The sequence below is a fragment of the Papaver somniferum genome, chromosome 1 (assembly GCF_003573695.1).
Source record: "Papaver somniferum cultivar HN1 chromosome 1, ASM357369v1, whole genome shotgun sequence".
Lineage (NCBI taxonomy): Eukaryota > Viridiplantae > Streptophyta > Magnoliopsida > Ranunculales > Papaveraceae > Papaver > Papaver somniferum.
In genome coordinates this window covers 7,488,434-7,515,509 of record NC_039358.1, presented here as the reverse complement: position 1 = coordinate 7,515,509, position 27,076 = coordinate 7,488,434, and the positions used below count along the sequence as shown (strand labels likewise).

Below are 27,076 nucleotides of genomic sequence, written 5' to 3'. Positions count from 1 at the left end.
CCAACCTACCCGTTATGCAGCCCTAATCAAGAGATGCAAATGGAAAAAATCGTCTATCTTTAATTTTCTAAATTTCGTTCTTGTTCTTGACTTTGTTGGCCAGACTCCAGAGTGTACAGTTTCTTTTCTTGCAATTTGCATACATTTTTACTTTTATCCTTAAAACGTAATATAATCAGCCTTGTAAGTTGGCTGTGTTGCACCCTACCAAAAGAGACTGGTCAAAACTATAAGTTTGACAAAGGTTCGATCTTGGTGGTGGAATACTCTGGTGGTAAGACTGTGCAAACAGTCTCCATAAACTCCACATCGTTCTCTAAGGCCCTTAATATCTCGAAAGGAAGGCAAATGCCGATGGTTATAACTCCATTATTGACTGGACCAGCGTCGGCCATAATCAACCCTTCAGACCTGTAGTTGCTCCCGTATCGACTAACTAATGGTGCACCCCAGCCGAAATCAATGCTGTGGATATTGAACTTCGGAGATCCCCCTACGGCCACATTAGTACTTGATAACAGGTCAAGACTTGAAGGCATAACAGGATTTTCCACCCATGATTCCCAATTACGATGAATCTCATCGTTAGTGCAGGATTTGACCATATGGTTTATTAAAGAAGCTCCAAAGCTGAGTCCTTTTTCCAGTAACTCGCCTGCTTTGGCCGTTGCAAGCCCACGGAGAACCGAGTTGCCGAAGTAACCTTTGGGTAAAGGTGGATCTAGTCTGTCTCTAGTATTAATTGCACAAGCATAAGTAACATTTACATTCGGATGTAATTGTCTAGCTCGCGTTACAGCTACCCAAACATTAGCCGACACAACTTGCAAGGATGAAAAAGTAGTACCATATCCATTGTGGGCTTTCTCTTTAAGTTTCGCAACGTTTTGTGGTGTGAAATGAAATTTTTTTTGCCTTAATTCTGGAGAAGGGATAAACTTTTCTACCGTTAGTTCTTCAATGGATGAAAAGGGTAGACGGATGGGAAAATTGGTTTGCCTGGGCAACCAGCGAGGTTTGAGAATGACAGGAGGATGTAATTTATGAGTTATGCCTCTAGAGATCTGAGACCATGAATTGATGAAGTTCGAAAAGGATGTACCATCGCATACACTGTGATTTGAGCTAAAGGCCACAAAGATGCCGTCAGTTAATACCGTCACCTGTACAGAAAGCAATGGCAATGATACACCTTCATAATTCCGTATGCCATCAAAGGTGAAGAATGAGTCAATGATGTCCGGAGTGTAGGTTGGTTTAAGAAGAACAGCTATCGTAACATCTGCCACAGCATGGATGAATTCAACACCAGCGGAGTTGCAGTTAATGTAAACAGATATGGTTCCATCATCATCGTGTTTTGTCACGGTCAGACAACCTGCAAGAGGAAAGAAATAGTCGAGAGTTTGTGATAAGGAACTCTTAAGGTTACTAAGAATCTTGTTTGTTTCTTCTTGAATGGATTCGCGGCTATCACTGGTAGTTCTCGGTTTAGCAAACAAAAGACCAGATTGAGCATACAAACGTCTAAAAGGCCTGAAATCCATTGGACTCAATTCAATCTTTTGAGTTGTACGCTTCTTTTGTGTTGCTGGGAAGACCGTGCTGGTGGAGACACGGCGAACCTTTGCAGATGTATTATTCATTATCTTTTGTTTTTGGACTTAATAGTGATAGTGATGACAAAGGACGTAATAATGATGGCAAAACTACTTTACTTCATATGCAGAGAAGCAAATTAAGATTTTGCTCTTAGGTTCTTTCTGGAGATGCATAGTTTTGTTGATTTGCCGTACAAGATTCTTCATACGCGTCTAGCTAGGTCCTATCAAATCAATAAGTTCCTCTGTTGTTTTTCATTTTCTCAATAAGCCTAGCTTTGGATTGTCTTCGGGGAGATGGAGAAAGAAGGATGATGATTAGGGAGAATGAGATTTTACTGAGTATGGATGTTTTCCCATGTTTTAATGGAGTTCTTCTCGTTTTGTTAGGCGAAGGTGCGACAATATCGAATAGAATGAGCGACAATTGTGGATGAACAGTAAATTATTAAAAAAAACATATAAGAAACCATAGATTATTACAACAAGTCTGAAAGACGAGCAACACCCATATGTAGAGCACCTATAATTTTACACAAATCTATAGGTGATTGACTTGGTTAGCCTCATAGGCTTGATGCATCTTTACATTAACAATACTGGCCATTTCTTCAATGCCATTCCCAAAAGTGGCCCTTCCAGTGTCTCCAACACCACGTTCTGTAAATGATGTGGTCTCGCCGAAGTTTAATCCCAGCTGATCAGATATTCAAGAAAGAAGTCGGAAGCGACAGAGAACGTAGATACCAAGTCGTGCTCGAGACATGGCAACAATCAATTATTTCACAGCAAGAAGATGACCACCAAAGCGAGTACCGATAAGAGACAATATGATGAAGTCATTCTGCTGACCTAGAAACTTGTCAAAAGTGGTAACCTGACAAAATGATCAACAAGTTCCAGGTGAGTTAGAGCATGAGAAATAACAAGCAAAGACCAGGGGAAAAAAAATACAGTAAGAAATATTGCTTCCTAAACGAACCAAAGGTTAAGATTTTAATCCACACATAAAATTCTCTTTATTAAACATCATAAGGTGTTGCAATTCCAGCTGCCGTGAAGGCTGCTGGTCTTGAACTTGTTGATATTGATCATTTTCAAACAAATGAGGTAGCGTAAATGTGCTGATTTCTTCCGTAAGTGTTCCTTAAATGGAGCTTTACATGCAAAGTTGTTTATAATGCTTTTGATCCTAATCAAGGTAATTATGTGCACTTCACTACAGGCTTTTGGATCCCAATTCATGCACTGCCATAACAAACTGGGTCTTGATCCAGCAAAAGTGAACGTCAATGGAGGTGCTATGGCCATTAGGCATCCTCCCGGCACTACAAATAATTTGCATGGGTGTTTACCTCGTATCATTGGGTATGAAGATGAAATTTTTTTTTTACAGATTATAAAGTCAAGCTGATCATAGTTAGGAAATAGCATCTTGATGAGTATATGGTGTTTCGATTAATAAACAGTGAAATAAGAAATAGCAACATGGTGACTAAAGAAACCCTAAATGTCAATTCACGAATCTACAATTTCAGTGGCGATTTCAATCAAACTGTAAATTACAAAAATAGCTTAAAACCCCCAAATTTTATGTGAACCCTACAATTAAAATTTCTTCCAACGACAAATTAACACAACACATCATGCAATTCAAGCAAAATAAAAGAGTGGGTTGTACAAGCTTACTTGTTTCAACGATCGAATCAACCTCAATCGTCGTCTTCTTCAACTTTCCTCGTCTGCAACTATCTCTTAAACATTTTCTCAAGCTTTTAATCACTGAAACAGTAAAAGGATCGATTCTTAATCATGAACAGTTAATATAAAACCGTTTTTTGGGACCATGTTTTTTTTGGGACCATTGTTTTATTTTCCAAGCGACGTGTTCGGTTGAGAAATATTTTTTGCGATATAACCGAATTAAGGTTCGATTGGGAAATGTTTTTTGCAACTAACCTAACTAATGTTCGGTTAGTAAATGGTTTTTGCAACTAACTGAACTATGGTTCGGTTAGGAAATCGTTTTTACAAATAACCGAACTGACCAGTTCGTTTGGGAACTGGTTTTTGCAACTAACCGTATTAATCGGTTCGGTGAGAAAATGTTTTTTGCAACTAACCGATCGTATGTTCGGTTGGAAAATGTTTTTTTTTGCATCTAACCAAACTTGAAACCAGAAAAACCATGGTCCCCCAGAAAAACTATGATCCCAAAAAACGATTCAGTGATCATCTAACCAAAAAAACATTATTATCTATCTGAAATCATCACCTTACATGATCTTTTCCCCTTCTTGCTTCCCCTCTTCTTTTTCTCTCGTCTGTTTGACTTAGATTTCTTTTTATCAATAATAATTTTTTGTGTTTATTTCCTTCCTTTTTTATCTCATGGTTTTGCTTAGATTTCTTTTTGCATTTTCTTTTTCTTGCAGCTTAAGAATTCAAATCTAAGTTTCTCTGAAATAGTGATGAGATTGGAAAAGCATATCAGAGAACTGGTCGGAAAACTAACTCCAGAAAGACTTGATGAGATTAAACAATTCAAACTATCAAAGGTCGAGTTACAGTTGTAAAACTTAGAGACGATGTGAAATGGGTGATGGCCGGTGCTATTTCAGAAGAAACCAAAATTGAAATTGGCAACTTCTTAAAAGAACAATTTAAGAGAAAATATCTTATTGATGAAGATTTAGCTGTTATCATAGACCACTGTACTAGAATGGCTACTACTGGGGCTCTCCTTTTGAAAAATGTTGAAGATGATAACATTATAGATGGAAAATCTATGGGTATGTGTAATTGTATTTGTTTGTTTTTTTTGATTTGTTTTTTTTTTTACTTTGATTTTTCTTTGTATTTTGACTTTCAGTATAAATATTTTGTTTTGGTTTTAGTTTTCCAACTGCTGTTATGCGCAATACAATGGTAGGTATGGTACCAGGTGATAGTTTGGAAGGAGAAGGGACACCAGCATGATGTTTATATGAAGATTATGATAGCTTAGCTAAATGACCTGATGAGTATCTATGCGTTGACATATACAATATGGGTTCATTGGAATAAGTTGAATTAGTTAGCGAGGAGAATAAATAGAATATATATCTATATATATATATATGTAATTGAGTGACTAACTCTTTATTAAAGTATTATGGATTACTCTTTACGTTTAAGTGGTTATGAATCCCTTTGTTTTGTTTTAAAGAAAATCTTTCTTGATTTTGGTTTGTTATTAATGCTGCTGCTGTTATTCTTGTGAATACTCTTAAACCCTTCTTGATTTTGGTTTGTTATTCATGCTAGCTGGTGATATTCTTGTGAATACACTTAATGCTGCCAAGGTAATAATCATATAATCTTAACTCTTTCTTTCATTAGGATTTAATTGTGATTAACAAATTGGGGATAGGAATCTAAAATGGGTTTTGGTTGTGGAGGCAATTTACTTGTATTGTGTGAAATGGGCTTTGGGGATATAGTGTGGTTTGCTCTCTTGAGATTGGGCTTGTCTTGTGATCCGAATTTGACTATTACTTTCTCGACTATTAATTCGGTCACTCTTAAATATGCATATGACATTGTTCGGCTTACTCATTCTGTCTGTTTAGTTGCATCTGCAGGAGGAAATGGCTGGTGTCCATTTCAGATGAGGCAGAATCACGAGCTTGTAGAGCAGCAACAACTTGGGCCAGACGATTTGGAGCTATATCAGTAATTTTCTATAATGATAACAAAGGTGTAATTACAGCTATGAAGAAGAACGAATCTGGGATCGACTGGAGAGCTTATCAATTTTTGCTTGCTTCTCAGCGTATCAATTAGTTTCTTGCTTGTTCTTTTTTTGCTATGTTAATCGTTAATGTAATAGCCTTGCGGATAGATTAGCGAAGTTACTTCTTAAGAGTCCCTCAATGTCATTTAGCTCTATAAATATGAGTCTTGCTTCTCAGCAAGAGTGGTTAGCTAAGTTGTGTACTATAAATAACAATCACTCTGTAAATATTTTCTAATGTTAATATAATTTTTTTTATCAAAAAAAAAAAACAAAAACAAAAGTCTACACTGACTTGATACCAAAAATCAAAAGTCGCGATATGACATGTTCGTCCTTATAACTCAATAAATACGGTCGCATTCAATGAGAATTTTAATAGTTTTTTCTAACTCCCAATCTATTACTAGTTATTTGCATACAAGCATAGTTTTGTTCTTTTTTTTTTCTTCGATCGATTTAAAATATGAAGATCATATCAGAAACTCCGAATCATATTTATTATCATCATTATCGTTACAATATCAATGAGCATTAAAACATTTTATCTGTTGATGAGCATATTTTGCCCAAGATGAAAAAGGGTTAAAATTTTTTTTTGATAGAACGATCCATTCATTAAATTAATAATAGGAGATTACAAAACAATGATCGGATATAACGAATAAACATAAACGAAAAGTACGACTAAGTGGCATTATCATGGGGAAATTAACATTAGGAGCATAAACTTCAACATCTAGAAGAGAGATGCAAAAGATGGTTTGTGAAGATGTCCAACAATTGTGAACATAACGCTGAATAGCAAGGTTTGCAAGATTAACAGCCACTGATTTAGCTTTTCTCGTCTGATAATCGGAAAACAGAGTGAAGGAATGGAAGGACTTTGAGAGACTAAACCTACTAATCTTAGGTTGTGCTTTTATTAAGATATATGTGACATATGGGCTTAAGACCCATATAGTCAGTTTAGAGATAAAGACCCATAGGGTCAGTTTGTTGATAGAGACCCATAGGGTCAGTTGCTAAATTGAGACTCTTATAGTCGATCTTAATAAGGTCGGTCTTAGGAAACCCGATAGGTTTACATGTCTTGAGTTCCAAGTATTATTCTTGTATAAATATGAATATGATGAATGAGAAAGCTACAACAAATATTATACCAATTCTTGACATGGTATCAAGAGCCAGGTTACGTTGAAACCCTAAAAAAAAAACTGAAACTTTAAAACCCTAGAAGATGGGAGGTGATATAGAATCATCTAAAGGAAAGACAGTGGAGTATGATATGCAGAAGAAGAACCCAGTATATCACCTGGGATCTAGTGATGGACCGGGAATCATCATAACACCAATTGTTCTAAAAGGAACTAAGTATGATGAATAGGCTAGAGCCATGAGGAGGTCGTTGATAGCCAAGAGAAAATTCGGATTCATTGTTGGAACCATTCAAACACCTGTAGAATCGGATCAGTTAGAAGAGTGGGTTGCGGTTCACTCAATGCTTGTGTCCTGGATCAGTAATACGTTATAACCGTCAGTTCGATCAACCTTGGAAGATTATGATGATGCGAGCTTGTTGTGGACACACTTGAATAATAGGTTCTGTGTTGTGAGTGGAACAAGGATATGCCAGTTAAAAACGTAACTGAGTGATTGCAAACAAAAGAAAACCGAAGGAGTGGCTGTGTATTATGGAAGATTAAATAAAATATGGGATGAGTTGGTGACTTATATGAAGATACCTAAGTGCAAGTGCGGGCAGTGCACTTGTGATATTGCAACTCAGGTAAGTGTCTTAAGAGAAGAAGATTTCTTACACTATTTTTTGATTGGGATGGATTCTATATATAGTTCCTTGCGTGAACAACTGCTGGCTAGGGATCCATTGCCGTCAATCGATGTGGCATATCAAACAATTGTCAACTGCGAGCGTTTGAAGGTTGGAGATGAAGGTGTTTCGGCGGTTGTACAAGAGAATATTATGGCGTTCAAAGTACAATATGATCAGCGTCTGAGTTCCTATGATCTTACTAAATACTTCAAAAACTGCAATAAACAAGGACATTCTGATGATGGATGTTTTAAAATTATTGGGTACCCTGAATGGTGGGGGGATAGAACAAACGGAAGAGGCACTGAGTTTGCAAACGGAACTGGATATGGAAGAGGAGTCCGTACTGGTGCTGGGAGAGGATGTACTGGCACTGGATTTGCAAACAGAAGAGGCACTGGGTTTGCAAACGGAAGAGGAGAAAGAGGAAATCACCAAGGTGGCGGTGTACGTGCACACAACTTGCATGTGTCAGCAGCAAATCAGCAAGGTGGCGTGACATCCGCTGATGGATCAGGTCTGGTGGGAGTTACAGCGGCACAGGTTCAGCAGGTGCTTGAGTTTTTGAATTCAAGAAAGTCCAATTCACATCTACAAGGTAAGAAGAATAAAACACCTTGGATTGTAGACACAGGTGCAACCAATCATGTCACGTGTACAATAATTGACATGATAAACGTGAGAGGTATTAGGGCATGTTCGGTTGGACTACCAGATGCAAAAACTGCGCACTCTGAGAAAATAGGCACTATTATTCTTCATGGGTGTTTGAGACTTGATAACGTACTTTATGTACCTCAAATAACGTGTAACTTAATCTCGGTTACACAACTTATTGATGAGATGAGATGTAGTATTCAATGTACTAACAATTTATGTCTTATACATGAGCGGTTGACGAGGAATATGATTGGAGTGGCTGAGCGACAAGGTGGACTATATATTTTCTGTGGTGTGCCTCATGTTGAAGTTATGGCGGTTGGTGAAACTACATATGAGCTATGGCATCGACGTATGGGACATCCTTCAGAGAAAGTCTTACAGAAGCTACAAGGCGTGAGTAGCTTAATAAAGAAGAATAATGATGCGTGTGATATTTGTCGACGAGCGAAACATCGTAGAAGTAGTTTTGCTAATAGTTTGAGTAAATCTAGTTGTGTTTTTGAGTTAGTTCATATTGATATATGGGGTCCCTATAGGATACCTTCGTCTTGTGGAGCTCAATATTTTCTGACAATAGTAGATGATTTTTCAAGAGGTGTATGGATTTATTTACTTCAAATCAAAACTGAAGTTGAATTGATATTTCGTAATTTTGTTGCTCTAATGAAACGCCAGTTCAACAGAGAAATAAAAATTGTTAGAAGTGATAATGGAACTGAATTTCATGCATTACGTGGTTATTTTAATACTAATGGGATAGTCTTTGAGACATCGTGTGTAGGTATACCTCAACAGAATGGAAGAGTTGAGAGAAAACACCAACATATAATGAATGTGGCAAGATCTTTGAGATTTCAAGCAAATTTGCCAATACGGTTTTAGGGAGAATGTGCATTGACTGCAGCATACCTGATTAACCGTACGCCTACACCAATTCTACACAACAAGAATCCATATGAAATCTTATTTGGGAAGCTTCCTCCATATAATCAGTTGAAGGTATTTGGATGTTTATGCTATGTTCATAATCAAAATAGTAAAGGTGATAAGTTCGCAAGTCAAGGTAGGAGGTGTGTATTTCTTGGTTATCCTTTTGGTAAGAAGGCGTGGCAAGTATATGATTTAGACACAAAACAGTTTTTGGTGTCTAGGGATGTTGAATTTTATGAGCATCAGTTTCCATATCAACCCAGTAATCTTCAACCCAGTAATATAGAACCCAGTAATATTCAACCCAGTAATGATGTGTGTTGGAGTGATGATGAAAAAAGGGAAGGAGAAAAAGTAGTAACAAGGAATGATGAGTTGGTAGATACGGCTTGTGAGGTTGAAGAATTACCTGACGCCACTCAAGAACAACCGGAAGATCATGTGGCTGTTAGTGATGAAGTCACGGCTGACAATAGATCAGAAAGTGAGATGGGTAAAGGAAAACGTCAGAAGATTCCTTCGAGAAGGCTCAAGGGTTTTGTGAGGCACCCAGTAAGAGAAAATAGTCCACCCCACGCTCAATCTACACAATCATCATCCTCAAGTACGCCTTATCCTTTGACATATTATGTTAGTTGTGATAGATTTTCTACAATGCATAAAAATTATCTTGCGGCTATAACTGCGAAATCTGAGCCTAAAAGTTTCAGAGAAGCAATGAAGCATACAGGATGGAGGAAAGCAATGGCGGCATAAAAAAGGGCTCTGGAAAAACAGGGAACATGGGAACTGATGGAATTATCGCCGGGAAAGAAGGCACTGGGAAGTAAGTGGATTTACACAGAAAAGTATGATGAGAATGGACATTTGGTCAGATTAAAGGAAAGACTGGTGATCTTTGGAAATCATCAAGTTGAAGGATTGGATTACAATGAGACGTTTGCTCCAGTGGTTAAGATGACAACTGTACGTATGTTTCTGGTGGTTGCAGCAGCTAAAAAGTGGGAAGTGCATCAGATGGATGTACATAATGCTTTTCTTCATGGAGATTTGGAGGAAGAAGTGTATATGAAGATACCGCCGGGTTTTGCTAAGGGTAATCCTAATATGGTGTGTCGGATGAAGAAATCGTTATATGGTCAGAAACAAGCTCCACGGTGTTGGTTTGCAAAATTGTCAACATCATTGAAGAATTATGGTTTTCGTCAATCATACTTAGATTATTCTCTTTTTACTATGATTAGAGGTAAGATGCAACTGAATTTGTTGGTGTATGTTGATGATTTGATTATTGCAGGTAATGATCTGGTTGCTCTTAAACAATTTAAGACATACTTGGGTCAATGCTTTAAGATGAAAGATTTGGGAAGATTAAAATACTTTCTTGGTTTGGAAGTGGTTCGTAGTAAACAAGGTTTTTACGTATGTCATAGAAAATATGCATTGGATATTATATTGGAAACGGGTTTATTGGGTGCAAAACCTGCAGAATTTCCAATGGAGACGAATCATCGTCTTGCTTTGGCAAAAGGTGATTTGCTCAATGATGTGGATAAGTATAGGAGATTAGTTGGTCGACTGATTTATTTGTCAGTCACCAGACCGGATTTAGCATATTCAGTTAATACTTTGTCCCAGTTTATGCAAAGACCGAGAATGGAACATTGGGAGGCAGCACTGCGTGTGGTTCGGTATTTGAAGAAGAATCCTGGACAAGGAATTATGTTGCGCTCTGATAGTAATCTAAACTTAAAATGTTGGTGTGATTCGGATTGGGCAAGTTGCCCTTTGACTAGGCGTTCTTTGACAGGATGGTTTGTTCTTCTTGGAGAATCGCCGGTGTCTTGGAAGACTAAGAAGCAACATACTGTTTCTCGTAGCTCAGCTGAAGCATAGTATCGTTCCATGGCGGCAGCTACGTGTGAATTAAAATGGTTAAAGCAATTACTTGGATATTTGGGAGTATTTCATACACACGGAATGAGACTTCTTTGTGATAGTCAATCAGCGTTATATATTGCTCAGAACCCAGTTTTTCACGAACGCACCAAGCATATAAAAGTGGACGGTCATCTGGTCAGGGATGCTATCATAAGGAAGATTATATCACACTCTTATACTCCAACAATAATGCAATTGGCGGATATTTTTACTAAATCATTAGGGAAAACTCAGTTTAATGGTCTTTTGTCCAAGATGGGCATTTGTGACCTGCATTCTCCGTCTTGAGGGTGGGTATTAAGATATATGTGACATATGGGCTTAAGACCCATATAGTCAGTCTAGAGATAGACCCATAGGGTCAGTTTATTGATAGAGACCCATAGGGTCAGTTGCTAAATGGAGACTCTTATAGTCGATCTTAATAAGGTCGGTCTTAGGAAACCCGATAGGTTTACATGTCTTGAGTTCCAAGTATTATTCTTGTATAAATATGAATATGATGAATGAGAAAGCTACGGCAAATATTATACCAATTCTTGACAGCTTTGCTCCTGTCCGTGAGAGTGGTTATCCTACCAAAGGCCTATGGATGTGAACTTGGACTTGGATAAACGGTTAATGAAAACATTAACCATAAGGTAAGAGTAACCGCTGAAATTATGGGCATCAGTCGTGTCCCCTTCGAAAACGGGTTGAGGCATAAATGTAAGTAACTGACGTAGTTGAAGCGACAACTCTGATGACGAATACCACGATCGAGATGAGATCTTGATTAAAGAGATCAAACGTAGTTGATCATTACGGTGAAAAAAATATCTAGCCTTGGAATCATGATCTGTGATTGGTAGCAAGTCACCTGCAAAGGAACCTTCATGGACGACGCATGTATCCCATAATCCAATTTTTGTGATGTAAAATCCCATTGTGGAATCAACAATCGCAATCGATAAGTAAAGCCTCCATGAGTTGTAGCCAACACATCTAACCATAAGACGTGGGCACGTCTTTTAAGGGTGACACATTCCACCGTAAAATCATGTCACCTGTAAACCTAGGTATTAAGAAAAACGTGAGGGGAAAATTGGTATTTTCAAAACAATCACGTGCTACTCATGTGCGATGTCCTCATCTCAATCCGTCGGATCATTTGCATGTGTGGCGTGATCTTAGTGAAGGTGGGTATTTATGTCTTTTACTCTGCACGTGTAGGCTTAACCTCCATTTTTAACAGTGGGGAATTTTTCCAACACTTTTGAACGTTAGGAAGATTTTCAACATTGTAATTCGAAATGGTGCATTTTCCAATTTTTTTCTTAATTTTAACCGATAAAGGTTAATTTAGTCATATAAAATATGAATTCAATCTAAAAACATTAATATCAACTTTAGATCTTAAGTTTTGGACTATATATATATATATATATAAAATATTTTAAGAATCCTATTATTAGGGCTTTAAAGCCAAGAGGCTTTGGGGTTTTTTAAGTTCTAACATTCTAACATGGATAGGGGGAAATCTAACGAATAATAAAAGTCAAATATACCCATTCTAATAAACATAATCTAATTATTATAAAAAAATAAAAAAAAATCTTCTCTTGTTCTTCTCTTCTTCTTCATTTCATCATAATGGGAATGACGATCATAATTTCATCATGATGAAATCATTAAAAAACTTAAATTGATAAAAAAAATTTCTCTCTTCTTTTTTTTTTCTTTTTCTTCTCCATTACATCGTGATTCTTTATCGCATCATGATGAAGATGATGCTATAAAATATATATTATTTTCTTACTATCCTCTTCTCCAAGAACCAAAAACCAAAACCCATTTTCCAGTAGAAAGTACCGGGTTGGGTAGGAGACAATGTTAGGTCCCAAATATAGAACATAGTTTTTACGCCGGCCTGACCAAGCCTTGCACAACCTGTAGGCAAAAATAAAAACTAAGAAAGCCCACCGTTTATTTTTACATTTGATTGACTTACAAATTTATTTTGATTAATTTGAGGAAAAAGAAAAACAATTTCTGAACTGTAGCGACTGGGAGTTCACTCTTTCCAAACCGTGAATCCTATGTTACGGTTGGAAAGACCAGCCGTGAATAATATATTACGTTCGTGAAAATACATGTTTCCCAACCGTGAACCCTGAATCTACCTGTACGGTTGGGAAAGTAAGAACTCCCAACCGTAGAAGAATCTCTACGGCTAGGTTTTCCTAGACGTAAGCTATTCTGATAATCAAATAAAACAAATACAATCAAAGGTCTAGTTTTGGTTAGGATTTTCTAACCGTTCTCTGGTATACGGATGGGAAAGTTCAAATTCCCAGCCGTAGGAAATTGTTTACGGTTAGGATTTCCCAGCCGTGATACTTGCAAAAAAAATAAAAAAAACTAATGTTTGGTTTCAACCAGGATTTCAGCCGTAACTAATACTTTTGGCTTAGAATTCTTAATTTCCTATCCGAATAGTGTCGGTTACGGCTTGGTCGATAATATTTCCCAGCCATAATCACAAAAGAAAAATAGATTGTGAAGGATTTTGATCGGTTTTAAAATGAGTAGTTACTCAATTCTAAAATGAGTATTACTTTACACTCGATTTAAGAAAAAGTATAAGTTCAAACTCGAATCGAAATTGAGTATCACTATATACTCGATTTTAGAAAGAGTACACCTTCATACTCGATTCCAAAACGAGTATTACTTTATACTCAATTTCATAAATAATATAAGACCATACTCGATTTAAGATCGAGTGATACTAATTCTTAAGTAGAAATCCGTTTATACTCATTTTCTGAGTATCTGTTTATACTCAATCTTAAATGAGTTCAATTATATACTCATTTTCAGAGTACAAGCTTTTTACTCCAGCGAAACATTAAATTCTTAGTCGTAAAGCAGTGTACGGTTGGAAAATTAGGAAAACCTAGCCGTAAGCAGGTGTTTACGGTTAGGATATCCTAGCCGTATGCACTTCTGATAACCAAAAAAAAAGAAAAAAAAAGCAGAGATTGGGCTACGGAAGGTTTTCCTGCCGTAACTTATGCTCACGGTTGGGAAACCCAATCGTAAGTTGTCTAAAAAATTTATAGAAAATAAAATCGGATGGGAATTCTTTATTTCCCCGTCGAAAATTATCTGTTTCGGCTGGGTCGATAATATATCCCAACCGTAACCCCTAAAAACCCCAGATTTTTTACTGTTTTTTAACGGACAAGTTTATAAGGTTCTCGTGACTATTTCGTTTAACAATTCCTCCAGCATCACTATATAATTTCATATATTAGAAATTTGTCAATACCCTCATCAATTTCGTTTTCATTTGACAGATTAAAATCATCATCACCAACGATTACCAGTAGCAGGTCAATTTCTTCTCAGCATCAGCAAACCAATTCCATCGTTTTCTAATTCAACCACAACTTAAAACCCTAACTTCTCTGTGATGCCTGCAATTAGAACCAAATACGAATTCAATAAGAACCCATCTTCTAATTCGTCACAAACCCTTCAAAAACCTCCTAGTGTCTTCCAATAACATAATCTGCAGCTGGTTCATCACCTTAGGGTTTTTTTTTTGAAGCATTTTTCATCACCTTACTCACTGCAGCACCATCTTGTTCTTGACCAACTCACGACCAAATATCTGCCTTCGCAAAAAAATACTTCACACGATTGACCTCTAAAAAAATTAGTAATCGTGTTTGTTTCGAAACTCCTTTTTTTTTTTTGCTTATTCATTTTCTCTCACAGAGAAAGAACAATTGAAGTAGAAAAGAAAAATAGACGACGAGATCTGATTCGTCTTTTTAATTTCCATTCCCCTAAAATGAACGACTAAAAATACCACACGTGTCCGTTATTGATTGAATCTGAAGCGTCCAAGTTCTTAGAGATGGATCAAGAAAGATAAGTGTCCAAAATTATTACACGTGTAACCCATAAATACCATAAACTAAAGGGTATAAAAGTAAATTGTGCATCATTATATCATCTCATTTGAGGAAAAATTGACCGTGTTGACCGATAAATTGACAAAAGTAACGGATTTGGATGGAAACACGGATAGAGGCCTAAATTTGCAATTTTCAAAAAACAGGTCTATGGTTATCTATCAGGTTGAAAATCTGGCCCATATCTATTTATAATCCAATTTTTTAATCTTCTTAAATCATGTTTAACACCCCATGCCAGACTAATCTGTTTCGCAACAATAGGGAGCAACTGAATCAGGATTTCAGTCACACCGTTAACAAGAATCGCTTGCACCACCATTTATATGCTGAATTTCGATGTGTATGGTTTCGACAAAAAAGAAATCTGAGAATCCACAAATTTTTATCAATTGAAAATGAAGATGCAAAGAAATGAACAGAAAAGTTGACTTTTGGATTTTGAGTTGTCACGAATAAGATTGACCACCAACTCATTTAGCGTTTTTATTTTATGGACCAACCATGCTGCACAAGTGGTGACTAAGACTCATAAGTCCTTTTCTATCGGACCCTACCGCCATGTTTGTTTTTTTCCCATTCATCTGAAATCTGACTGATATTACATGACTCATCCAAATTTAACTCGATATATTTATTTTTTAAAGATCTGACTCCTCATCTGATTTAAAAATATGTAAGTCAGCGACTTGGTCCCATGAATCAGGGTATTTTATTTCCCGACTCATATTCCAAGTTATGAGTTGATCACAAATCAAATTTGACTCAAAATTAAAAAACAAACAGTTTGATATCTGATTCGAGCCGAAGTAGAGCCCGAGTCAAATTCAGACACCAATCCAGCGAAAAAACAAACACACTCGTGGATGATTTCCCGTCCAAAAATCACTGAACGGGGTATAAAAGCGGAGTCTAATAGAACAGGCCCCTCCTGCCTATTACTTTCCCCTTCCGGACTCTCAGTCTCTCATTATCGGCACCCATGTTCTTCTTCCCCACGTTCAACACTCTCCAAGTTGAAGTAGCGGAAGAAAAAGATGACACATAAAGAAACACCATTGAGACCATCCAAACAAAGAAAAATATAATATCACTAGATGACCGCAATGTGATGGGGGGTCGACCGAAGTTTGGGAGCGCTTCGGTGGTATTGTAGGGGGTTTGATTCATAGTGACAGCTTTGTAACATATTTTGCAACAATGTTTTGTAATAGTTGTTCAATAACATTTATAAATGAGATATTTATGTAATACTTATTCGGTAACAATTTGTAACAGTTTTTGTAACAATTTTGCAATAGCAACAATAGCTTTCGATACAATTTTGTTGGTAATCAACTGTCAGGATTTAAATTAAAAGTATAGGTGAGGTTTTTTTTTTTTTGCCGTTTTCACGCCGCAACTACCATTAATCGGTTCGACTTCCGATCGTTTTGATTGTGCCTAACCGTAGTCGTGGTTGATGACTATCCAATTGTCGATCCAATTTCGTTGAAAGAAGACCATTTGACATTCAGTTTTTGCAATGAAAAATTAAAAAAAAAGCGTTTCAAACGGACTATATTTTGGCTCCATAGGGGGAATCACGTAGAAGGACTTCCTTCGGTCGTCCAAAGAGGCTTTCATACAACTTAAACACCTGATGAACACATGGTTTAAAGACCATAAAATTATGCAAATGAAATTGTTAAAGATCTATACTGCGACCAAAATATAGCAGCATGATATCTTTTTAACTTTGATGGCCAGACTCCAGAGTATACTCTTTCTTTTCTTGCAACTTGCATGTACATTTTTTCTTTTATTCTCAAAACATAATAATCAGCCTTATAAGTTGGCTGTGTTACACCCTCCCAAAAGAGACTGGTAAGAAACTATAACTTTGACAAAGGTTTGATCTTGGCCGTGAAATACTCTGGTGGTAAGACTGTGCAAACAGTCTCCATGAACTCCCAATCGTTCTCCAAGGCCCTTAATATCTCGAAAGGCAGGCAAATGCCGATAGTTATAACTCCATTGACTGGACCAGCGTCCGCCATAATCATCCCGTCAGACTTGTAGTTGTTCCCATATCGACAAACTAATGGTGCACCCCAGCCGAAATCATTGCTGTGGATATTGAACTTCGGAGATCCCCCTACCGCCACATTAGTACTTGATAACAGGTCAAAACTTGAAGGCATAACTGGATTCTCCACCCATGATTGCCAATCCCGTAAAATCTCATTGTTGGTGCAGGATTTAACCATTTGGTTTATCAAAGAAGCTCCAAAGCTGAGTCCTTTTTCCAGTAACTCGCCTGCTTTAGCCGTTGCAAGGCCACCGTGTACTGAGTTGCCAAAGTAACCTTTGGGTAAAGGCGGATCTAGTCTGTCTCTACTATTGATTGCGCACGCGTAAGTAACATTTTCATTTGGATTCAATTGTCTGGCTCGCGTTACAGCTAACCAAACATGAGCCGACACAACTTGTAAGGCTGAAAATGTAGTACCAGATGCATTGTTGGCTTTCCGTTTGAGTTTCGCAATGTTTTGTGGTGTGAAATGAAATGTTTTCTGCCTTAACTCTGGAGATGGGATAAATTTTTCTACCTTAAGTTCTTCAAACGATGAAAAGGGTAGATGGACGGGAAAATTGGTTTTCCCGGGCAACCAGCGAGGTTCGAGAATTACAGGAGGATATAACTTGTGAGTTATGCCTCTTGAGATCTGAGACCATGAATTGATGAAGTGCGAAAGGGATGTACCGTCGCATACACTGTGATTTAAGCTGAAGGCCACAAAGATCCCGTCATTTAATACCGTAACCTGTATAGAAAGCAATGGCAATGATACACCTTCATAATTCGGTATGCCATCAAAGGTGAAGAAGGAGTCGATGATGTGCGGAGTGTAGGTTGGTTCAAGAAGATCAGCTATCGTAACATCTGCCACAGCATGGATGAATTCAACACCAGCAGAGTTGCAGTTAATGCAAAACGATATGGTACCATCATCATCGTGTTTTGTCACGGCAAGACGACCTGCAAGAGGAAAGAAATAGTCGAGCGTTTGTGATAAAGAACTCTTAAGCTTGCTAAGAATCTTGTTTGTTTCTTCTTGGTTGGATTCGCCGCTACCACTGCTAGTTCCCGGTTTAGAAAACAGTAGACCGAACTGCGCATACAAGCGCCTAAATGGCCTGAAATCCATTGGACTCAGTTCAATCTTTCGAGTTGTACGATTCTTTTGTGTTGCTGGTAATACAACGCTGGTGGAGACATGGCGAACTTTTGCGGATGTATTATTCATGTTCTTTTACTCTGGGATGTAGAGTAGAGATCTCTCACTACTCTCAGTTAATGTTTAATGATAATGAAAATTGCAAAAACTGAAATACATATATATATATATATATAAGCCAGAAATTTTCCACAAGGGTGGCCAAAATGAAAGTTGGCGTCCACCAGATACTTTGTACTTAAGATGGCTCCTTTCATAAAATAAGATACCGAGTTCTTAATTATTTTCTTTGGTTGGCTATATGCAACTTGATATTAATACTGATCATCCATAATTGAAGTTTTTGAATAACCAACTATATACTACTTTTGTTGGCGGGAGATCTGACTTTGACTAACGGCTGCCGCTGCCGCTGCAATTGTTAATTATAAACTTGAATTAAAACATGATTATATAATGTTTTTTTTTTGTTAGAACAAGCAAAGCTAGCTGTGCCATTGGGCCGGAGCAACTGTAGAAGTATTGCAATAGTGGAACTCTATGATGCACTCAACCATCATATGACGATGAATCATTGGTCGTTCTGAATGTTCGCATGCAAACGGCTCTTGCAGAAGCTCGAGTTATCAAGTAAGTTACCCATCATGTCCACCACCAGTTCAAATGTGCACACATGAATATTTTCAGACTTTACACCATTTGTTTGTCAGTATATTTGTAGGAATAGAATATCGCACATGTGTTATACGTGAGCGAAAAATAATTAGGTGTGTGCTAAAGTCTCGCTCAAGTCAAGATGTGGTGATGAACTGAATGATATCAGCTTAATCACGGGTAAAGTATGAAGATCGGTGCAAATTCTATAGAGTATGCGAAGAAAATGATGTATGTGTGCGATGAAATTGCACAGTGATTCCGAAAATAAAGGATCTCTTAGCTATCATCCACTATGTGGTATCCTATATAAAAGGTAGTCGGCCTGTGTAGAAGAGGGAGTTATTTTAGGATCCTTGGTCAAGAAATTAGGAGAGAGAAAGATTGTAACGTGAGAGAGAGTAAACCTAAAATTCTCATTATCTTGTAATTGTTCTTATGATCTTAATAAATAAGAAGATGATTTACTTTGAAGCTGGTTAATTACTAGTAGACTTATATCTTTGTGTGGTTGTTAGATTTTTGGCAACTACATTTGGCGCTAGAATTAGCTCGAAGTGGGAAATCCTGATGGTGAATTTGTTTACAAGATTTGATCTCAAAAAAACAAGAGTGATGGCGATAATTATATTTGTTATTCAACCAATGGCAGCGAGAAGGAGTACAAGAATTGCTAAGAGAAGAAGAGATGAAATTCAAAATCAACCAGAGACGGGAGAAGAGAATATTCAAGGAAATAGTGATCCAATTGGAACTCAATGTACACAAGAACAGGACAATCCTATTGATTATGATAGAGTAAGCCTACATACTTCACAAACTGATTGTACTGAAGAAGAAGAAGAGAAAACAACTATAGAAGTGGGAATGATAGAAGGAGATGACAATAATATGATAATTGCAGAATTGAGACAAAGATTGATTGCAGAAAGACGTAGAATAGATAAAATACGTGCGAACTTGATATGACAAAATGATAATTTGAGAGAAAAAAATCTTAGATTACAAGATCGCGGATCTAGAAGTGCAACCAGTATAAGATCGAGATCAAGAAACAATATAAGTTTATCAAGACAAAGTCAATCAAACCAAAGACATGCTCGAAGAGAACGAAATATAGGTGTTGTTGACGAAAACCTGCAGTTAGATGAAAATCAACAAGATCAGCGCGAAGCGAGAGATACAAAACAACAATTGGAATATGATAGATATGAACAACCATGAGAACATCATCATAGAAGAGAAAATCATAGAATTTATAGGTATCCAAATGTTGAAGGGCGTCAACGCATCCTTAACGAGCGGTGTAATAATGAGGAACACGACCCTGAACAAGGGAGAATCTTATTAAATGGTAGAGAAATGTTACGATATTAATATGCATATGAAGACGAAGAAGAATGAAATAACGAACTTCGTGAACTTGAAAGAGCTAAAAGACGTAGACGAAGAAGAGAAGAAACTGAAAAAAGAAAGATACAAGAAGCTATGCGACAAAGTAATCATGAGAATAGGTTGCGACAAGCAAGATTAAAAAGACCTACGCAATATGATTTAGATCAATCTATGAGTGAAGAAATTATTAAAGAAATGGCAGAATTACGAGAAATGATGGTTGTGCGAAAAAATGGTGGAATAAGACAATTAGAAGAAGTCGTAGAAGAAGCAAGAAAAACAGCTTTCGCAAGACACATACAAACTGCAATAATACCTCTTAAATGTAATTTACTAATAGACGCATTTATGTGTCTATTTTCATCTCTATTGTGTATTTTGCTAGTACCCATGTTTTCTTATTATGGTGTTTTTGTATTTGTTTAGGCGTTTTTGGAGAAATACACTTGTGTAGAAAAAGTTGCTCGAAAAGTGCTATTTGGAACCCCCAGAGAAAATTACTAAAGGCACCCCAGAAATGCACCGTAGGCACCCCAGAAATGCACCGAAGGCGACCCGGAAATATGTTGGAAAAGTCCCAGAAAAGGTGTTAAAGGCACCCTCATTTTGGACAAGACCCCCCAGACACCCAAAGGATGAAGGCACACGAGTTTTGGATTAGGGGCACTTCATCTCTTTCATTTCAAAATTTTGAAATTTGGCGGGAAAATGTGCAACAGTTCTAGTGGATTTTTAATCGAATTTTTGAACGTGTTCTAGGGAGATTCAATAGCTGATTTTTGGTAGGAAGTTGTGATAGGGCCTATTAAACACGTTGTGGGTGTTTGGTTCGACCATAATTGGCTAGAATTGTCTACGCAATCCACGAGCTCATAACAGAGAAAACACGTACAGGGAGAAGATAATCACGGGTTTTGGAGAATTTTGGACGTGTTCTGAGAAAGTTTCTTGGCTCGAGCAACACTCTGGGGCATGGTAAGATGATTTGGAACGTGCTGTAAGAGAGTTAACGCGTGCAGGAGATGAGAAGGGAAAGAAAATATTCCCAAAATATTTTCTTTACTGACCGAGTAATGAAGATTATATAGAGTTATTTCGGATGATTTGGAGCTTCTGTTGACTATAAATATGTTGCTTTGGTGTAATAGAAGGTTGTCGAGTGTTGGGAGGAGAAGATAGAAGGCTGCAGAGGAAGAATCATGAATTCTCTCTGCTCCTGCTGCTGTTCATGAAGAACATGAAGAACACGAAGAACAGACTTGCAATAACAGTCGTTCTTTAATAGGGGAAACGACACCTCAACGGGGGTCGTATGCAACGGTTACACAGCGCTCCATTTCTATCGTTCTGTAACAGTGATTCTGTAACGCTTATAAGCGTCAGTTTCCCGATTTTCACCATTTTCTCTTCATTGTAAATACCATTTGAGCTTAATAAAATATTTTGAGAGGTATTTCACCATGATGAGCTAAACCCAAGCACTGGGACAACGGAGAAAGCTGTGTTTCATCCATGTGGTAATTCAAATAATTGTTTATTTACTTTTTGCACCGATTTTAATTGAATTAAGATTTTAATTAATTACTTGTGATTTTATTTGATGGAGCATGCTTAGTCCTAGGGATTCTTGATGCGCCATGCTCATAAAATACAAATAATATTTTATAGAATCTACTTTGGCAAAGAATAGAATTAATATTTGTTTTGTTTTAAACTGTAATCGCCTAGAATTAAATTCTGAACAACTTGAAAATGAAAAACGGCCGAATCTTTAGTCCCAGATTCTCGCAACAGTGTTAATAATATTTTTGTATAAAAATCATTTATTTATTATTTTAGAAAACTTTAATCTTTACAAGTCCGAGTGAACGAAAACCCTTTTACTACTACGAAAAATCTTGAATCATTTACCAATATTCACTCATATCTTTGATGGAACTACGTGTGCAATACAACACGTAAAATCTTATAGACGATCTTTATTGCAATGGGAAGGGAATGATACAGAACTGTGTAAATATTTCCCAGCAAGCTTAACTGGAGAAGCATTACAATGGTTTGAGGGGTTGCCATTGGAATTGTAACATCTTTTCATAATCTACGGAATATATTTCTGGGGAAATATATGAGCAATAACATGACAAGACCAAAAATTGAAAAAACATTTGGGCTTCACAAAAGAATTAATGAGAGTTTGCGACATCTGACAACACGATGGAGAACTATGTGTAGTGAAATGGGAATACGAGTGGATTTATACACAAATTTTCAGGATAAAAAATACCATTACTATGTCAAAATTTTGCGAGTTCCAAGAAGAATATATCGCTTTAGAAGAGAAGCAAAGGGATATGGGTTCGTGCCCGATTGAAATGAGCCATGCGAGTTGGAATGAAAGCTTACTTCCAAGAATAACGAATGCGGTTGCGAGTACATCTCAAGGAAGTAAGCGAAAACAAAATACAGAGATAGAACAAAAGCTGGTAGCCATGGGAAGTACGGATCAAGAAGAATTTTAAAGAGAATACAAAGAAAAACAACTTCAAAATTGGGGAGGAAATAATAAAATTCAACGACTAGGTAATCCACAAGAGAGTTATGGAGGTCAACAACAACAACAACCATATTAATACGAAGTAAGGCAACCAAAAGATAGTTTGGCAACAGATAAATCTTCCACCATTGAATACAACAGTAGATAAAATCTGGGAAGCTCTCATTCTAATGGAAGATATTCCTGAAACATTCAATTTAGGAGATGAGCCACCTCCGGGAAGAGGAAGTAAATATTTCTGTGCATACCATCACTTTCATGGTCACACAACACATAATTATATAAATGTGAGGAAGATCATATTACGAATGATAGAACAAGGACAGTTAAATCACTTTTTAGCACAACAACAACAACATTTAACACACCACCACCACCACTACTTGGAGGTAATGCATACAATATGGAGAAAGGAAAAAAAAAACGTATGTAATTGAAGTGGATGCGAAAGCCAAGAATTTATATTGTAACTCAATCATTCATTCTTTCAAGAACATAAAATACTTTCATGATAATGTCTTAAGTAGGCTGCATGCGAGAGACAATGACGAAAGAGAAATATTCAACCTGGTGAAGGTATCACCATTAAAAGATTGGCAAAAACAAGTAATCTCATTAAGTGCTGAAAAAATACCAAGAGGAGGAGAACCACATGAGAATCCAATAGTGGTAAAGCTAGGCATTAATCCCAAAGCATAATTAGAAGATGATAATGAGGAGGAAGCTGAGGAAAACGTATGGGCACTTGATAGAGTGATCATAGATCCAGGAAGTTCGGTTGACATCCTCTTTTATCATGCTTATAATACCATGGGAGGCAAAGACAATGAACTAATTCCGTCGACCTACAAGATCCATGGATTCAATGGTACTGCTAATAAACCTAAAACAGATGTGACAATGCGGATACCTTTGAAAAGTGTCTCCACAAAAATCACATTTTGTGTTGCTGATGGTGAGTCTCCTTATAATGCTCTGGTTGAAAGGCCATGGCTGCACATTATTTTGGGAGTAGCTTCGACATATCATGAATGCATAAAGTTCCCAATACCTCAAGGTCTTGGATAATAAGGGGAGATCCAAACATGGTAAAGAGTTGTCAAAAAATTGATATAGATAAATGCGAAGAAAGAGAGAATATGCGAAAAAACTGGAAGAAACATATTAAAAGCAATCAAAGGAGTGAAAGGTTAATGGTAGATGAAATTTCTAGAGATGGAACCGTTGGAATAAATAATAATGAGGAATAATCTTCTGAGAATGCTCGCAACAAGAAAAATAGAAAGATTACGCCTTAAAGGAAAAAATGAAGGTGAAGGTATACGTAATTGTTCGATTCTTCGTACACTTTGAAGAAATAATCTGCGAACTTGAGGATGTTGCTAAAGATAAGTACATGATCAAGCGGCCTGAAGAAAAAATAATTGTTCCTTTTATAAGTAGCTATGTAATAAAAAATTTATGTGTTGAAAGTTGCATCACTCGAAAGTACAAATAAAAAGACAAAAAGTTACAACTTCATGGTGGTATAATTTCATGAAAGAGATTATAGTAAGATTGAAGATTTCTTCTTCTTAAGAGATTCTCTTATATACTAAGAGACAGAAATATGACCTTATTCAAAGGCATCAGAGATAAAGACTCCAATTGGGGAGTCTAGCTATGTGATTGTGGCGCACCCTAGTTCGCATATATGGAAGAGGCCATAGAGTATGACCTAAAGCATGTCATAATCCGCATGCTAGTTAAGAATGACTTAAGGGAAGCCCATACCAACCCTGGAACTTGAGTCATGGAGATTTGGGGTGAGAGAAAACGATAAATCCCATCCGGGAGAGATGCCTAAGTCGAAAGATGAATGATCTCTCTCAAGGAGTGCAAAACTCGACCAAGGCGCCGAGGTAAACGGTTGAGTCGAGAGTGAGAGGGGCGTTGGAGCCTACTTTACCACTCTTGACAAGTCTTGGCTATGATGCACTTGATCCGAAGATACTCCACTTAGGGTGCAGGCTCGTAACCATAAACCTTATCGATAGCGGGAAAAGAAACTGCAAAATGAACTTGTTGTTGTATTACCTGATGGGAGGAGCCAACCTTAAACCGGTAGAGGTAATCCTCCTTGAAGGGGCTACCATGGGGGAGATAAGGACGGCACCCTCCAATAGAGAGCTGAATTGTGTCAAAGACGTAAATGTCATGAGGCTTTTTACTCACGGGGGTATTAGGACTTATCATATTTGCGCACGAGAAAACCTGAAGAGGTAATAATACAAGAACAAGTTAAGACGATATCAATGGGTCGATACAGTAAAATGTAAAGACGTCCTGCGATTTTGTCGCACAACAAAACCTGAAGAGGTAATAATACTATTGCGACTTTGTCACACAAGAAAACCTGAAGAGGTAATAATACTATTGCAACTTTGTCGCACAAGAAAACTTGAAGAGGTAATAATACTATTACGACTTTGTCGCACAAGAAAATCTGAAGAGGTAATAATAATACTGCGACTTTGTCGCATAAGAAAACCTGAAGAGGTAATAATACTATTTTGACTTTATCGCACCATAAAACCTGGAGAGGTAATAATACTATTGCGATTTTATCGCACCACAAAACCTGAAGAGGTAATAGTACTATTGCGATTTTATCGCACAAGAAAAACTGAAGAGGTAATAATAATACTGCGACTTCGTCGCATAAGAAAACCTGAAGAGGTAATAATACTATTGCGACTTTATCGCACCACAAAACCTGGAGAGATAATAATACTATTGCGATTTTATCGCACCATGAAACCTGAAGAGGTAATAGTACTATTGCGATTTTATCGCCCAAGAAAACCTGAAGAGGTAATAATACTATCGCGATTTTATCGCACAAGAAAACCTGAAGAGATAATAAAACTATTGCAATTTTATCGCACAACAAAACCTGAAGAGGTAATAATACTATCGCGATTTTATTGCACAAGAAAACTTGAATAGGTAATAATACGACTACGACTTGGTCGCACAGTAAGGAAGGATCATAACCGAAGCATGCAAAGTTCACATGATCATGAGTATATCATTCTGCGACAATTAACAGAGGCATGAGTGGGAATGAAAGCATTAATTATGTTCCTTGCCCCATATGATAAACTCATACACACAAGAGAAATATTGATACTTTAATAATTGCAGATATATAAAAAAATAAAAAGAAAAAAAGTGAAGAATGCGATCGATATATTTAAGAAGTATAATATGTGTTCAAGAAGAATACTAGAAGGAAAAATTCAAGAAGATACGAAGATGTATAAGAGGCAGAAAAAAGAATCTACAACGAGAAAAAACAATCAGTCATTGCGTGGATTATCTTCGTTATTCTGATCATCATTGTGTGGATTATCTTCATTATTCTGATCATCATTGTTGCTTCTCTCAACATCAAAATCATGGATTTATTCTTATAATTCTTCGTCGGATTCTTCATATTCTTCTTCACTATCAGGAATATCCTCGTTGGGAGGGACGTCAGCAAATTCATACTTCGAAAGATGAATATCACTTTCTTCGCAGACTATCTTGACTGCTGCATCGCGAGCACGGATAGCATCCTTGCTATTGTTTGAAACAATTGTGGTATAATTCCTCTTAAGCTTCCGATATTTGGAATCACGAGCAGTGAATTTCTCACCTAATTCTTCAAGTTGTTTCTTCAACTCTTCATTATCATTTAGTTGTTTCTTCTCTTTTTCTGCGAAATGCAAAGATAAATTAGAATTAAAATAGGATAATTCTATTCAGAGATAACATGTATAAGAGAATAACAAATAACCTTCGTTATTTGACATGATATCTCTAATCTAGACAAAATGTTCGGATTCAACACTCATATTCACATCCAAACCTTCTCTAGCATTGCTTATGACTCTAGCATCCCAATCAAATTCAGCATCACTTCTTATAAGAAGCCGAGATCGAGCCAATTTTTTCTCGCTCCAATAGTTCATTCTTCTCTTTTATGGCAAGATCCCGATCTATTTAAACTTGGAGGATAGTTTCCTGGAATTCTTTCAAAGCCTTCGCACCAATGAGAACGGCTTTATCTTTTTCATTAATAAGGGAATTAACTTTTGCTTCTAAAACTTTAATCTTAGATTTGGATTATAGGAAATGATGTTTATAACCGTTACAAGTAGTCAAAGCACTTCTATGGTCAATATTAAGAAGTTGGTATTCTGATCTGAGTCTCTCAAGAGTCAGGGAATTTATCATATCTTCGGAAATGCAATCTAAGGAAGAATTGAGATAGTTAAGGAGAGTGTCATCATCAACGGTATGGTGAGTAGAGCGAAACAGAGAAGCTGAAAGACGATAGATTCCTGCAAGAATAAATACTTAAAAGAAAACAAAAGGGGAATTATTAAAGCAAAGTATAAATATGTAAGAGAAAAATGGGTATACCAACTAGCTGATTGTTCCTTTTGCGAAGTTCTGAAATTGTATTCGCAGAGGCAGAAACTTCAACTTCATGCTTAGATTGAAGAGATTGGAG

The 27,076-nt window shown here is 36.9% G+C and overlaps 3 protein-coding genes across 3 annotated transcripts; all 3 read right to left on the bottom strand.

Annotated features, from left to right (window-relative positions):
- Positions 1-227: 227 nt before the first annotated feature.
- On the bottom strand, positions 228-1,646 carry LOC113315921 (uncharacterized acetyltransferase At3g50280-like). The gene has a single exon (XM_026564337.1). It carries the CDS (start codon positions 1,644-1,646, stop codon positions 228-230), a length of 1,419 nt encoding a protein of 472 aa, XP_026420122.1.
- A 14,792-nt stretch (positions 1,647-16,438) lies between these two features.
- On the bottom strand, positions 16,439-18,042 carry LOC113325345 (uncharacterized acetyltransferase At3g50280-like). Its single transcript, XM_026573542.1, has one exon. It carries the CDS (start codon positions 17,997-17,999, stop codon positions 16,584-16,586), a length of 1,416 nt encoding a protein of 471 aa, XP_026429327.1. The 5' UTR covers positions 18,000-18,042; the 3' UTR covers positions 16,439-16,583.
- Positions 18,043-25,925: 7,883 nt separating this feature from the next.
- On the bottom strand, positions 25,926-26,461 carry LOC113325334. The gene is made up of 2 exons (XM_026573534.1): positions 26,357-26,461; positions 25,926-26,275 (listed from the first exon to the last, which is right to left on the bottom strand). Exons 1-2 carry the CDS (start codon positions 26,370-26,372, stop codon positions 25,986-25,988), a joined length of 306 nt encoding a protein of 101 aa, XP_026429319.1. The 5' UTR covers positions 26,373-26,461; the 3' UTR covers positions 25,926-25,985.
- Between the last annotated feature and the right edge of the window lie 615 nt (positions 26,462-27,076).

What these genes read in the sequence shown, in the direction of transcription:
- LOC113325345 (XM_026573542.1), bottom strand. Translation starts at nt 17,999, where the DNA reads ATGAATAATACATCCGCAAAAGTTCGCCATGTCTCCACCAGCGTTGTA.
- LOC113315921 (XM_026564337.1), bottom strand. Translation starts at nt 1,646, where the DNA reads ATGAATAATACATCTGCAAAGGTTCGCCGTGTCTCCACCAGCACGGTC.